At 50.2% G+C, this 14,409-nt stretch overlaps 1 protein-coding gene across 1 annotated transcript in view; it reads right to left on the bottom strand.

Moving 5' to 3' along the window:
* Positions 1 to 2,844: 2,844 nt before the first annotated feature.
* Positions 2,845 to 14,409, bottom strand: part of LOC131199542 (protein FAM168A-like) — a 49,922-nt gene continuing 38,357 nt past the window's right edge. The window contains exons 4-6 of the mRNA XM_058185406.1: positions 13,019 to 13,193; positions 11,368 to 11,498; positions 2,845 to 9,197 (exon numbers count right to left, since the gene is read on the bottom strand). Coding sequence (XP_058041389.1) covers positions 11,386 to 11,498; positions 13,019 to 13,193 — 288 coding nt within the window. The 3' untranslated portion in view covers positions 2,845 to 9,197; positions 11,368 to 11,385. The remainder of the gene's footprint in view (positions 9,198 to 11,367; positions 11,499 to 13,018; positions 13,194 to 14,409) is intronic.

Below are 14,409 nucleotides of genomic sequence, written 5' to 3'. Positions count from 1 at the left end.
CCTTCTTTAGAACTGGACGTCTGGGGAGCTAAGAGACTGGGCAGCCGTTGGTCTGAAATGCTAAAGGGCCTCCTGCTCGAGCAGAGGGTTGGACTAGAAGACCTCCGAGGTCCCTTCCAACTCCGTTATTCTGTTAAGAGCATTTTTCTTGAGAAAGGGAGTTGGTGGGACATCTTCTCCAAAGACCAAATTCCTCCTCCCCCACATATAACCTATATTCTCAAGATTATATGTGACCAAATACACTGATATTCCTTCTTAGTTATTACTTCCGGTCTCTCTCCGTCCATCTGCAAGGGTGATGTCCGGATTTGGAGCCGAGAAACCAAACGCAATAGGACTTCCAATTCTTTTGACAACCTTATTGGCTAACCAAGTCTTTGGTGTGGGCACAGAGGCTCAACCTGGTTAGTTAAAATCCTGATGTCTGGGTTCACATGACACGAAAGCCGACTGGGTGACTTTGGGCCAATCCCCAGGAGACGCATGAAAGGCAGTTGGGTGACTTTAGGCCAATCACCAGGAGACAGTGAGTTCTAGTCTCTCCTTAGACACGAAAGCCGACGGGGTGACTTTGGGCCAATCCCCAGGAGACGGTGAGTTCTAGTCTCGCCTTAGGCATGAAAGTTGTCTGGGTGACTTTGGGCCAATCGCCAGGAGACGGTGAGTTCTAGTCTCCCCTTAGGCATGAAAGGCAATAAGGTGACTTTGGGCTAACCACCAGGAGACAGTGAGTTCTAGTCTCGCTTTGGGAATAAAAGGCAGTTGGGTGACTTTAGGCCAATCACTAGGGGACAGCGAGTTCTAGTCTTGCCTTAAGCCCATTTCATACATGGGAAAACACACAAGACAGTAGAAGATGCTGCTGCAGAGAATTTATTAATCTTTAAAAATGCCAAAGGAAATGTTTGCACATGAGAAGTAGCAGCAGCAGCCGAAGGAGTTACGGCTTCTATTTTCCAATTCCGTTTTAGACCACTGCTTCTCAACCTTGCCCATTTATTAGACGGGTGGACCGTGATTCCCGAACTCTGGGAGTCCAAGTCCACCAGTCTTAAAAGTCACTGAGGCTTAGAAACAAACCAATGCAAAGAAACAGCCCCTCTAAAAGAATGGCGTTTTAATTCCTCCAGTCGCTCTTTTATTACTATTATTATCTGGAATGAGGATCGGAAGGCATTCTCGGCTGGTCTTGGGAAAAAGTCTCCGTTCAGCTGCAAGCAAACCATCTGCCCTCGTTCTGGTGTTTTCCCTTCCAAAAAAAACCAACAACCCAGGATGAGTTGGAACGGAAGAGGAAGAGGTCTGAGGCTTAGGGTCTGAATTTTAAAAGGACCCTTCGAGAATTATGTTGGATGCGTCTACCTGATCCAAGCAGCGTCTCCAATTGAGATGGACTCCCTTCTCAGTCTAAGGTAAAAGTCACAAATAGCCCAGGGGTGTCGGAGAAAAAAAATGTGACTCGCCCTGTAGCTCTATCCCATGTGAAGAAATGTCCAAATATTTGTGTCCTGTCACAAAGGATAAAATACATTGCATGGAAGAGGACAGGGCCTCTGGTGGCTCAGGCTGCTAAGACAGTCTGTTATTAACACAGCTGCTTGCAATTACTGCAGGTTCAAGCCCCACCAGGCCCAAGGTTGACTCAGCCTTCCATCCTTTATAAGGTAGGTAAAATGAGGACCCAGATTGTTGAGGGGGCAATAAAGTTGACTTTGTATAATATACAAATGGATGAAGACTATTGCTTAACAATTTCTATGCTCAAGCCGCCCTGAGTCTTCGGAGAAGGGCGGGATATAAATGCAAATAAAAAAAAAAGATTTATTCAGCCTTCCATCCTTCCGAGGTCAGTAAAATGAGGACCCAGATTGTTGGGGGCAATAAAAGTTGACTTTGTATATAATATACAAATGGATGAAGACTATTGCTTAACATAGTGTAAGCCGCCCTTAGTCTTCGGAGAAGGGCGGGATATAAATGCAAATAAAAAAATAAATTAAAATGGAAGAGGACAAGAAAAACAGAGATTCAGCTGCCATTGCAATGCTGCAAAGGACCCAGCAGAGGGCGCTCTCATGCAAGAAAATTCCAATGCTGAGCATAGAAAGAGGAAGGGGGAGTCGATTCGCTTAGTGACTGTTCCAAGTTACGCTGGCTCTGAAAAAACGTGACTTTGAAACGTGACAAAAAAATGTGAAAAACGTGACAAAAGAACGTGAAAAACTTGAGTCCACAAATCTTAAAAGAGCTAAGTTTCTAGACCCCTGGGCTAGGATCACTTCCCAAAACTCAACTTTAACTGCCTCGAAGTTGAATCGGTACCTCCTGCCCTGTGAGTAACCTATGAGTTGGTTATAACCCAGGGAATCCCGCTGGAAAGATTTGAGCTTGGAAGGGATCCTAGAGGCCATCCAGCCCGATCTCCTGCTCGGGGTATAGGAACCGGCTTGAGGACATCTGGGGTCAAAATTGAGGACCAATTTTCACATAGTTGCAGCATCCCCATGGTCACGTGATTAAAATTCAGACCTTGCCAACTGACCCACATTTATGACGGTTGCACGTGATCCTCTTTTGCGACCGTTTGACCTGCAACATCGATGGGGGTGGGTGGGATGCTGGATTGATTTAACAACGGTGTTGCTCATTAAACAGCTGCCGTGATTCGCTTAGCAACGGTGGCAAGGTGGCAAAACGGGGCCGAAACTCCCTCCACCGTCTTGCTCAGCGACGGAAATCTGGGGGTTCCGTTCCGGTCCTAGGTCGAGGACTACCTGTACGCCGAAAAGTCTGAATCCGGTAAGCAAAAATAAATAAATAAATAAAAAGAGACAAGATCTTGGGTTTTTTTTTCCTTCTTTCTTTTTTGGAAATAGTTTAATCGTTATTGAATGTTCTACATCTTACAGTAAATATCGTACAGTTACAAACTCTTGGCTTAAATCTGTCGGGGAGATCCCTCCTCGGTTGATCTTCCCAACGAAATCATGATCGTATGAATTTACACGTCGTATTCACAAGTTCCGACTCAGGGCCGGGGGGGGTCTTTTCAAACACACCAGTTTGCCGCCCCCCCCAAAAAAAAACTCCGCTGGGTTAAATCCTTACGGTTGAAAGAATGGAAGACTTTTTGTTTCCAGTAAAAATGTCCTAAAAGCGATTAACGGAATTAATTCTGCAGGCTAGATAATTTTTTTAAAATATATCTCGGCAGCACCCTGCAAAAGGGGCTTTTCCATCTCAAGTGTCTTACACTGCAAATGATTTTATGCAAGAAACTCCCAATCCAGGCAGTCCTCGATTTACAACCGTTTGTTTAGTGACCGTCCAAAAGCACTTGACTTATGAACCATTATCACGCATGGCTCACATTTATGACGGCTGCAGAGTCCCGGGGGTCACGTGATCCCCTTTTGCGACCTTCTGACAAGCAAAGCCAACGCGGAAGCCAGATTCACTTAATGACCGTGGCAAGAAAGGCCGTAAAATGGAACAAAATTCATCTAACAAATGTTTCGCTTAGCAACGGAAGTGTCGGCGGTCGTAAGCCGAGGACTACCTGGAATGAATACAGTGCATCCATTGTACAAGGGTTGACCTGCTCCTCCAGGCGCGATTCACTTAACAAAACGTGGCCAGGAAAGTTCACGGATTTCTCGCTTAGCAACATTTGGGGTTCAATGGTGGACGTAAGTTGAGGAATACCTATATAGCGATGGGGGGAGGGAAAAGAGTAGAAAACTTTATTTCCTAATTCATGGGGAGGGGGTGTACGCAGCAGGGACCCCTGAAATCTGGACAAATGCAGGTGCTTCTCCTTAACTGCCAATGCAGTTCGACTTACAACCATTCCGTTTACTGACCGTTCGAAGTTACGACGGCGCTTTAAAAAAAAATGTGACTTCCGCCCAGTTCCTCACACGGATGACCGCGGCAGCGTCCCTACGGTCCAATAATCAAAATTCATATTTACGACGGTTGCAGTGTCCCAGGGTTACGTGATCGCCATTTGCAACCTTCCAACAAGAAGTGAATGGGGGGAAGGGAGCCGGATTTGCTTAACGGCCATGAGATTCATTTAGCGACAGGAACGATTCGCCCGACCGCCGTGACCAAAAGGTGTGACTCATTTACCGACCGCCTGGCTTAGCTACAGTTCCGACTGTGGTCGTTAAGTCGAGAACCACCCCCTTGCATAATTTTAGCTTTTTGTTCCTGTAGGGCAGGGGTCCCCAACCTTGGCAACTTTTAAGCCTGGTGGACTTCAACTCCCAGAATTCCCCAGCCAGCTAAGCTGGCTGGGGAATTCTGGGAGTTGAAGTCCACCAGGCTTAAAAGTTGCCAAGGTTGGAGACCCCCTGCTGCAGATGGTCACAAATCTATAGCTCTCAGGATTCATGATGGGGTCTTTGCGGGAGGGGGGGTCTCCAAATGCTACCCAGCTCTCTTGGCCGATTGCCTCCCCCCTCCCCACCCAATTTAAGATTATACACTTTATACAGCTATATACACCTGGAAGTAAGAAGGTGAGAACAAGGCTGCTCGGAGCCTCCTAGCGAGGACCACTGGGCTGGATGTCCAGCCACGCGGCTCCCCTAGCGTTGCACCAGCGAAAAACGGGCACCCCCCCACAACGCTAGAATAAAAGAACTGGTGGGGACCTTGGAGGTCTTCTAGTCCAACCCCTTGCTCGAGCAGGAGACCCTACACCATTTGAGACAAGTGGCTGTCCAGTCTCTTCTTAAAAACCTCCAATGTCAGAGCGACAACTTCTGGTTGAGAATAAGTTGGAAGGGACCTTAAGAGGTCCTCTAGCCCGACCAGCTGCTCAAGCACGAGGCTATACCATGTCAAATGTCAGCCCAATCTCGTCTTGAAAACCTCTAGTGATGAGAGCACCCACAACATCTGGAGGCAAGTCGTTCCACTGGTTGTCCTGTCAAGAAATTTCTTAGTTCTAGGTTGCTTCTCTCCATTGCTTCTTGTCCCGTCTTCAGGGGCTTTGGGGAATAGGTTGACCCCCCCTCTTATTTGTGCCAGCCCCTGAGATATTGGAAGGCTGGTATCATGTCACCCCCTGGTCCTTCTCTTCATTAAACTAGACCAGGGGTCTGCAACCTTAAACACACAGAGCCATTGGCACCCATTTCCCACAGAAAAGAAAACGCCGGGAGCCACAAAACCCTTCTTGTGCCTGACTTATTTCTTGAGCGGCCACAAAACGAGCATCTGTAGTTGCATTAAACGTTCTCTTTTCTTCTAAAACTTTTCTTGGATTTATCCATGGTTGGCCTACCGGGGGTTGAAAAGTGCCGACGCGTGTCACACATTGGCGGTTGTGATGTATATTTTGAGTGACAGGGAGCCACAGCAGTGGTAAAAGAGCCACAGGTTGCTGATCTGTGAACTAGACATCTCCAATTCCTGCAAGCGTTCTTCTTTTAGCTTCCAAGTCCCCCAATCATCTTGGTTGCTCTTCTCTGCACTCTTTCTAGAGTCTCAGCATCTTTTTTACATCGTGGCGACCAAAACTGGATGCAATATTCCAAGTGTGGCCTTACCAAGGCCTTATAAAGCGGTATCAACACTCACCTGATCTTGATTCTATCTCTGTTTATGCAGCCTAGAATTGCATTGACTTTTTTGGCAGCTGCTGCACGCGGCTGGCTCCTATTGAAGATATTGTCCACTCGGGCTCCAAGATCTCTCGTGCAGTTAGTCCCTAGTGAGAGCTGGTTGGCCGGACGTCCTGCCAGGCTCTTCCCCTGGAGTTACGATAGTGTGAACGGGCACTGTGACAGCATCTCTCTGGGTCTTCCCACTGTGACCCACCCAGAGCGCCTTCTGTGGGTCACAGCAACAGAAAACCGCTCGAGTCAGCTTCGTAGCTTAGCCGAATTCCCCGGCTTTGAGGAAGCCATCTTTGTCTTCCCTATTGATGATGGGGCTGCCCCGCTCTCCAATTGCCGGACGATGGAGGAAATCCACCTTCCAGAAATCGGTGGGTTCCATGCAGAGGTGGCCCTCACGTAATTTAACCAACTGTTCGCCCAAGTTCAAAAATGTTAAGTGCATACACACCTTGCGTCAAAAACACGGCGCTTGTATAAGAATAGCGCCAGGAAGGGTGGGTAGGTGCAGCTGCTTGGCCGTAACTACCGGTTTTCCCCGAACCGGCTGAATCCCACCCTTGGTTCCGCGTTTGGCCAAGCAGCCGTGGCAAACCTGTCCGTAGCCGGGGAACGACTGCAGCTCCTCGAACCCTTCCATCTCTGGAGACTTTTTAAGAAGAGACTGGACAATGGTTGGTCTGAAATGGTGTAAGGGTGGGTGGGGGCTTCCTGCTTGAGCAGGGGGTTGGGCTACATGACCTCCGAGGTCCCATCCGACTCCGTTGTTCTCGTTGTTCCCCTCCGTGCTATTCTACGGCCCCAGCGGGATTCTACAACCCAAAGTGAGAAGGAAGAAGAATCGTAGGGCTAAAAGGGACCTTGGAGGTCTTCTAGTCCAACCCGCTGCCCAGTGGGAGGACGACTCCCGATACCATTCCTGACAAATTGAAAATATGCAAACATAAGCCCACCCACTGGCCCTGCTCCCTGGATCCTAAATGTGCACAGCCACCCGCAGACCTTGGAAAGAACTTCTGGATTCAATGATCTCCCAACCATTGATATTTTTCAACCTTGGCAGTTTGAAGATGGGTGGCCTTCAACTCCCAGAATTCCCCAGCCAGCACAGCCGTGCTGGCTGGGGAATTCTGGGAGTTGAAGTCCACCCATCTTCAAGCTGCCAAGGTTGAAGCCTTCATCCCTAATCTCCAGCAACGTTTAGGGCTTCCTTCCTGGAAGTCACAACTCTTATCCAGAAGCTCTCCAGAACTCCTCAAATCTATCTCAACCGTTGAGTAGCTCTTGAAAACTTCTGGGCACAGACGTGGCGCTGACCACAAACTGGCTTCCACCTTGCCCAACTTGGGTAAAGAGGTCCTGGGCTACCCCGGAAGTCCCTCTCCGCTGGGCAAGGGTGGTCGCGAGGCAGAAAGGACATCGACGTCCAAGTTGATACTTCAGGAGACATCACCATCACAGGTCATCTCCAACTCGGGGCCAAGCCAGCTGAGTCCTGTCTGGTTTGTGAGATCCCAAGGGTGGATCCTCCCAGACCATGGGGTCTCCTTGCCAAGATGGATCTCGTTTTTTCTTTCCGTTCGTCTTCTGCTTGGTTAGTTTGAGGAACCTCATTTCTCCTGTCAGGGACTTCCCTTGGTCCCACTGTTTCCTTCCCTTTGTGGAAGTAACACATCAATTCTACCTTCCAATATCCCCATAGGAGGGCTCCTTTAACATTGGGTGGGGGTCATCTCTGTACCCCCTACTCCCAAGTGGGTTCCAGACAACCTTCCTTCGGGTTGCCTCCACACATCAACCAGGTTCTCGGCAACATTTGGCCACCACCCAACGTCTGGAGATCGTGACGCTGACTTGAACGATGGGGGTCAAGAGGGATGGAGAACCCAACCTACAACCCAACAAGACCAGCGAGATCATTTTTTGGGAGGGGGGGCACCCAGAAAAAAAACACATCACTGGGGAGGACTTTGATTGAGGAGATCCTGGAGGCCACGTTGATCCAACTGGAATGGATTGGAAGGAGACTGGACTGCCGTTTGTCAGAAATGGTGTACGCAGGATCTCCTGCTTGGGCCGGGTTGGACTAGATGACCTGCTAGGTCCCTTTCAACTCTGTTAATCTGTAAACTAATCGGGTGGGCACCAGACATGGAAGTCAGCTTCTCCAAACAAACCACCATAGAATCTCCTCATTCTCTTGTCCGCCGTGCTCAATTTCTTCCAAGCTAACATGGGGAATTTTGGGGTCTCCTGCTTCATCTCCTCATTACTGGTAGTCCTCAACTTACAACCGTTCGTTTAGTGACCGTTCGAAGTTAACAACGGCTCCTGAAAAAAATGACCTAGGACCGTTTTTCCACACCGTCGCAGCATCCCCGTGGTCGCGGAATCAAAACTCGGGACGCTTGGGAAACTGACTCGTATTTATGACGGTGGCTGTATCCGTGTGTGTGTGTGTGTGTGTCTCACGTGATCCCCTTTATGTGACCTTCCGACAAGTAAAGTCAACGGGGAAGCCCGTGTGACCGACTTAGCAACCGCAGGGATTCGCTGAACGACGAGAGGCAAGAAAGGTGGTAAAAATGGGGCGAAATTCAAAACGTCTCGCTCGGCGACAAGAAATTAGGGGCTCCGGTGTGGTCGTAAGTTGAGGACTAACTGTATCATCTCCAGAAGGTCCGTTTTGGGGGTGGGCGAGGGGCTGGGGGTGGGGCAAAGGCCTGTTTTCCTCAAAATGACCACCAGAACCGCTGTGACAAAACTCTGCCTTTGTTTTTTTAAGTCAGGGGTCTCCAACCTTGGTCCCTTTAAGACTTGTGGACTTCAACTCCCAGAGTTCCTCAGCCAGCTTTGCTATCTGAGGGATTCTGGGGGTTGAAGTCCACAAGTCTTAAAGGGACCAAGGTTGGAGACCCCTGCCCTAGAGCAAAGCTGGCTGAGGAACTCTGGGAGTTGAAGTCCCCAAGTCTTAAAGGGACCAAGGTTGAAGACCCCTGTTTTAAGTGACACACATCCAATGCATTTTTTTCGTTTTTAAAGAGGCAGGGGTCTCAATCAGGGACGGGGATGGGTCGGTGGGTGAGGGAGGCCTTCCCAGAGGAAGGGTGGGTGGGTGGAGGAGAAAGGCTTAGGCTGTTCTCCCATCCCTCCAGAACCCTAAAGGGGGAATTTCCCCCCGTCTGCTACCCCCCCCCTGCCCGAGGAACCGGCATGGATCGTCAATGTATAGATGGCCTCAGGAGGTCCCGCCGACGCTCAGTGGGAAGAAAATGGAAGACCAAGGGGGCGAAAAGCAACAATAGGGTTCAATGGGATGGGGGAACTGGAGGAACGGGGAAAAGTGGATGCTGGGGACAAGGGAAGGTGGGGAAAGGTGCATATTTTTTGTCCAGGAAATCAAAAATTAAATGCAACATTAAAAATCTCAAACAATGCGGAAGGGGACCCTCGAGGTGGGCAGGTTTCGCTTTTGCTGGCAACACCCGGGGTGGGTGAAGGTGGGGGGGATGTGGGGCAGCTGCTCCGTCACTCCTGGTTGCATCCGATGTCGTGACTCCAGATCTGTCAAGGAGGGGAAGAAAGGAACAGGGTTTGAGTCGTGGGTTCGAATTTCCCTCTCCCGCCCGGCCTAGGCCGAGCGGCTTCTTGTCTTCCTGCCGGCCGAATTTGTCAGCTTTTTCTCCTCCGCTGTGCAAGAGCCACAAGAAAGAGGCTCTCTTCGGCATCCAGTCATTTTCCGAGGTCTTGAAATGCTCTAGTAGTCTTAAGCACAGCTGATCATTGGAAATAGTGTTTTTTTACTACCGGTTCGCCTGAATCGGTAGTTTTTATCACTACCGGTTTGTTGGAACCGGAGCGAACCGGTAGCATTTCACCCTTGCTTCCTTCCCATTCTTCCTTCCTTTTCCTTCTCTCCTCCTTCCTCTCTCCCTTTCTTCTCTTCTGCTCTTCCTTCCTCTCTCCTTTCCCACTCTTTCTTCCTTCCTTCCCATTCCTTTCTTTCCTTCCCATTCTTCCTTCCTCCCCAGTTCCTTTCCTTTTCCCACTCCTCCTTTCTCTCTCCCTTTCCTCTTTTCTTCCTTCCTTCCTCTCTCCTTTCCCACTCTTTCTTCCTTCCTTCCCATTCCTTCCCATTCTTCCTTCCTTTTCCTTCTTTCCTCCTTCCTCTCTCCCTTTCCTCTCTCTTCTTCCTTCCTTCCTCTATCCTTTCCCACTCTTTCTTCCTTCCTTCCCATTCCTCCTCCATTCTTTCCCATTCTTCCTTCCTTTTCCTTCTCTCCTCCTTCCTCTCTCCCTTTCCTCTCTTCTCTTCTTCCTTCCTTCCTCTCTCCTTTCTCACTCTTTCTTCCTTCCTTCCCATTTCCCTTCTTTCTTTCCCATTCTTCCTTCCTCCCCAGTTCCTTTCCTTTTCCCACTCCTCTTTTCTCTCTCCCTTTCCTCTCTTCTCCTCTTCCTTCCTTTCCCACTCTTTCTTCCTTCTTTCCCATTCCTCCTTCCTCCTCCCTCTCTCCTCCTCCCTCTCTTCTCCACTTCCTTCCTTCCTCTCTCCTTTCCCTCCCTCCCTTCTTTTCCTTCCCCCAATCTCCATAAAAAGTCAAGGGCCCTTGAAGACATTTTGCCAGCAGGCAAATCTCCGCCCTAAGCAGCTCCAGGGCTTGGACTTCTGCCTGCGGACTCTCCATCTCTCCCTTTGGAGGCTTGGAAGCCGAACGAGATGGATTCCCACGCGCTCCGTCTGTCCCAGGAATCCTGCCATTTGTTGGCCAGACAGACAGAAAAGCGCAAAATCCAATCTCACAGGGAACAAATTAACTCAGACAGAATCCTCTCTGCCATTCTGCGAGTGGCTGATTATCTAACCTCCCACGGATAACCATCTGTATTTTTCTGTGAATGAAGGATTAATATTAAAATTAAAACGGTGCTTGCCAGCCATTTGAAGATGGGTGGACAACGCTGGCTGGGGTATTCTGGGAGTTGACGTCCACCCATCTTCAAGTGGATATGGTTCGGAAGCACTGCTCTAGGGCAGGAATCTCCAAACTTTGCAACTTTTGAGTTGTGGACTTCAACTCCCAGAATTGCAGGCAGAGGAATTCTGGGAGTTGAAGTCCACAAGTCTTAAAAGTGGCCAAGATGGGAGTTCAGTCAATGTGCATGGGGGGGGGGGGGGAAATACTGCAAGGCAAGGCCTCCATAACAGGACTTCAACTCCCAAAATTCCTAGCCAGCAAGCAGAGAGAACTTCTTCAAGTCCGCCACGCAGGGGTAGCGGCAAAGAGGATGTGTAAAGGTACGACAACACCCCCCGCGGGGCCGTCCTGATGGGCTCCTTTCCCAACCTCTAAACCAGGTTTGACGTCACGGGGCCCGTTTTGAATCCTTCTGCCGAGCCATCTCTTCTAGGGTCTAGGGTTTCCTGCCCGAGCAGTGGGTTGGACTAGATGACCTCGGAGATCCCTTCCCAACTCTGCGATTCTTTCTTCCCATTTCCTCCTGTCATCATCATCTTTTAATCACCCCATAATCCCTTGCAATGCGGTGGAGTTTGGGCAACTGAACGGAGCTGAGTGTTTACTGGCCGGATGCCTTCCTGTCGCCAATGCAGAGTTTTTTTCCCCGGCAGATATGCATCCTGACCACAAAATCTTAGAAGACCCCGGGGCCCCCGAATGGATTTTTGGCCTGGCCTCCCCACAACCGCTCCTGGGCAAGATCCAAAGACACTCACATGGACTGGCCGATGGAATTACCAATGAGGTGGGATGTAGCTGTAGGTAGGGGTCCCCTGCGCCCGGTACGTTGGCACTGAGACGGGATGTGCCCCCAGGGCAGTGTGTTGTGGAGCGGTCAGCAGTGTGCCTGCGATGGGGAAGGGAAAAAAAAAAAATTAAGGACGGCGGCCGATAAATCCCATCATTTTCCAGAAGCGTGCAGCTTGACTCGCTGGCTTGAGTCACCTGCAAAACCTCTCCGGCTGGCTTGTTGTGTCTGCGCCCCCTGAGCCGGGCCTCCTGCCAGAAAGTGACTTGAAAAGTGAGGGGGAAGGGCCGTCAGGACTTACCTCGGGAGCACCGGCTTCCCTGGCTCAGCTCCAGGAGCCAGAGGCAGGCCAGGTGGAGGAGATAATGAGGCCTCCGTCCCCTGGCTCTTCCCCCCCCCCAGGCCACGCCTTCAGACCCAGCTGATGGCAATCAGGCCTGACTGGACCCTAAGTTTCGTAGGCAGGAGAGGCGGGAACAACAGAAGTAGCGGTGGGGCAGGCCTAGGAAATGCTGAGTCATGGAGCCACACCCCACAGGATATAAAGGCAGCAAGAACTGCTGTGCCTCTTCGTAGCAGGCAAATCAACTGATTAACTAAGAGCTGAAGTTTGTTCCTGGGTGACTCATCGGTGTCGAGGGAGATAACAGAGACACTTGGCAAACGCTCGCTAGTTTGCTGCCAGAGCTGATAGTGCCGGCTAATTAAGCCATCGCTCGGACGGAGGCGAAGCGGGGACAGAACATGGCTGTTGTCCTTATGGTGGCACCCAGGAAGAAATAGCCAACACCCTAGGTCAGGGGCCTGCAAACTTGGCTCTTTTAAGACTTGTGGACTTCAACTCCCAGAGTTCCTCAGCCAGCAAAACTGGCTGAGGGACTCTGGGAGTTGAAGTCCACAAGTCTTAAAAAGAGCCAAGTTTGCAGACCCCTGACCTAGGTGATAGGCTCAAGATCCAGATGGATCTTGATGGACTCGAACACTGGGCCCTATCTAACAAAATGAAATTCAATGTAGAGAAAAGTCAAGCCTTACACTTAGGCAAGAAAAACCGAAAGTCCACATATAGACTGGGAGAAACCAGGATTAATAGCAGCAATTGGAGTCTTAGTGGACAACCAACTAAATAGGAGCCAGCTGTGTGCGGTGGCGGCCACAAAAGCCAATGCAATCTTAAACTGCATTAACAGAGGGATATAATCAAGATCAAGGGAGGTCCTAATACCACTAGGTCAAGCCTTAATAAGACCACACCTAGATTACTGCATCCAGTTTTGGCCGCCACACTGTAAAAAAAGATGTGGAGACTCTAGAAAGAGTTCAGAGAAGAGCAACCAAGAGGATTAAGGGACTGGAGGCTAAAATATATGACGAATGGTTGCAGGAACTGGGTATGTCTAGTTTAATGAAAAGAAGGAGTAGGGGAGACATGATAGTAGTCTTCCAATATCTCAGGGGCTGCCCCAAAGAAGAGGGAGTCAAGCTATTCTCCAAAGCACCCAAAGGCCAGACAAGGAATAATGGATGGAAAACTGACCAAGGAGAGATTCACTTTTCAAATAGTGGCGTTTTGGTGATGGGGAGGGAGGGGGACAGGTGTTCTTCGCCTCGGCCCTTACCTGCCGACATCGCCATGGTCGCCCCGGCGACCATCCCCATGGCTACGCCGTTGGCCCTGGGCGCGGCGATGGGAGCCGGGTAAATGGCGGAGGGGATGCTGTTTGGCTGGACCACCGTGGTGTGGTGGATGACGTGAGGCTGCGCCGCGTAGACCGGCTGCGTGTAGTACGCCCCCTGTTGGAAGGGAAAGGAACGCCACGACGCAAAGTGAGAAAAACTTCCGCGGAAATTCAGCAACTTGGAAAGGGGGGGGAGGGCAGTCTGCAGAACCAGCTGGTTTTCTCCACTTCGGTCCTCCCCCACCCACCCTTAATCCTCTCCCCCCCCGCACCCGGAATTCTGTTGGGGGCATTAAACAAATCTTCCAACCCCTCCTTGCCCATCTTCGGACTGGTGTTTTAACAACCTGTGCAACTTGAAGAGGGGTGGACTTCAACTCCCAGAATTCCCCCAGCCAGCCTGGTTGTCCAGGTTGAGACACACACACACACAGCATTCGAAGAGTGACTTTTTAAAGTTTGCTCTAGTCTCTGATCGTTTTAGACAAGCAGCCAGGCAGGTAAAGGTCCCCTCCAGAAGGAACAGGCCAGGTAACATTCCGGGCAGGTAGAACAAATTGACAATTGTGGGGTCCCCTCTATGAATGGGATGTTTCCTTGGAAGACCCAAGGGGCCCAACTAGGTAACATCATCAATCCCAGAGTGTAGTGGGTTTGCCGAGTGGAGGAGAAGAGGAGGAGGTGGAGGAAGAGGAGAAGAGGAAAGAGGAAAAAAAGAGGAGGAGGAGGAGGTGGAGGACTGTGGGGCCCGTCGTGAGCTCTGAGCTGGGTTGTTTTCCTTGAAGATGTTTCGGGGCCCAGGTAGGTAACATCATCAATCCTAGACCGTAGTAGGTTTGCTGAGTGGAGGAAGAGGAGGAGGAAAAAAGAGGAGGAGGAAAAAAGAGGAGGAGGAGGGAGAGGAAAAGGGGAGGAGGATGAAAAGAAAGAGAAGACAAGGAGGGGAAACAGGAGGAAGAGAAAGAGAAGGAGGAAGAGGAAGAGGAGGAGGAAGAGAAAGAGAAGGAGGAGGAGGAGAAAGAGGAGGAGGAGGAGGAGGACTGTAGGGCCCTTCATGAGCTCTGAGCTGGGTTGTTTCCTTGAAGACACTTCGGGGCCCAACTAGGTAATATCATTAGCCCTAGAATGTAGTAGGTTTGTTGAGTGGAGGAAGAGGAGGAGGAAAAAAGAGGAGGAGGAGGGAGAGGAAAAGGGGGAGGAGGATGAAAAGAAAGAGAAGAGGAGGAGGGGAAACAGGAAGAGGAAGAGAAAGAGAAGGAGGAAGAGAAAGAGGAGGAGGAAGAGGAGGAGGAGGAAGAGAAACAGGAGGAAGAGAAACAGGAGGAGGAAGA

The sequence above is a fragment of the Ahaetulla prasina genome, chromosome 5, assembly GCF_028640845.1.
Source record: "Ahaetulla prasina isolate Xishuangbanna chromosome 5, ASM2864084v1, whole genome shotgun sequence".
Taxonomy (NCBI): Eukaryota; Metazoa; Chordata; class Lepidosauria; order Squamata; family Colubridae; genus Ahaetulla; species Ahaetulla prasina.
The sequence above is the reverse complement of the archived record's forward strand: the minus strand, read 5'-3'. Positions and strand labels throughout refer to the sequence as shown.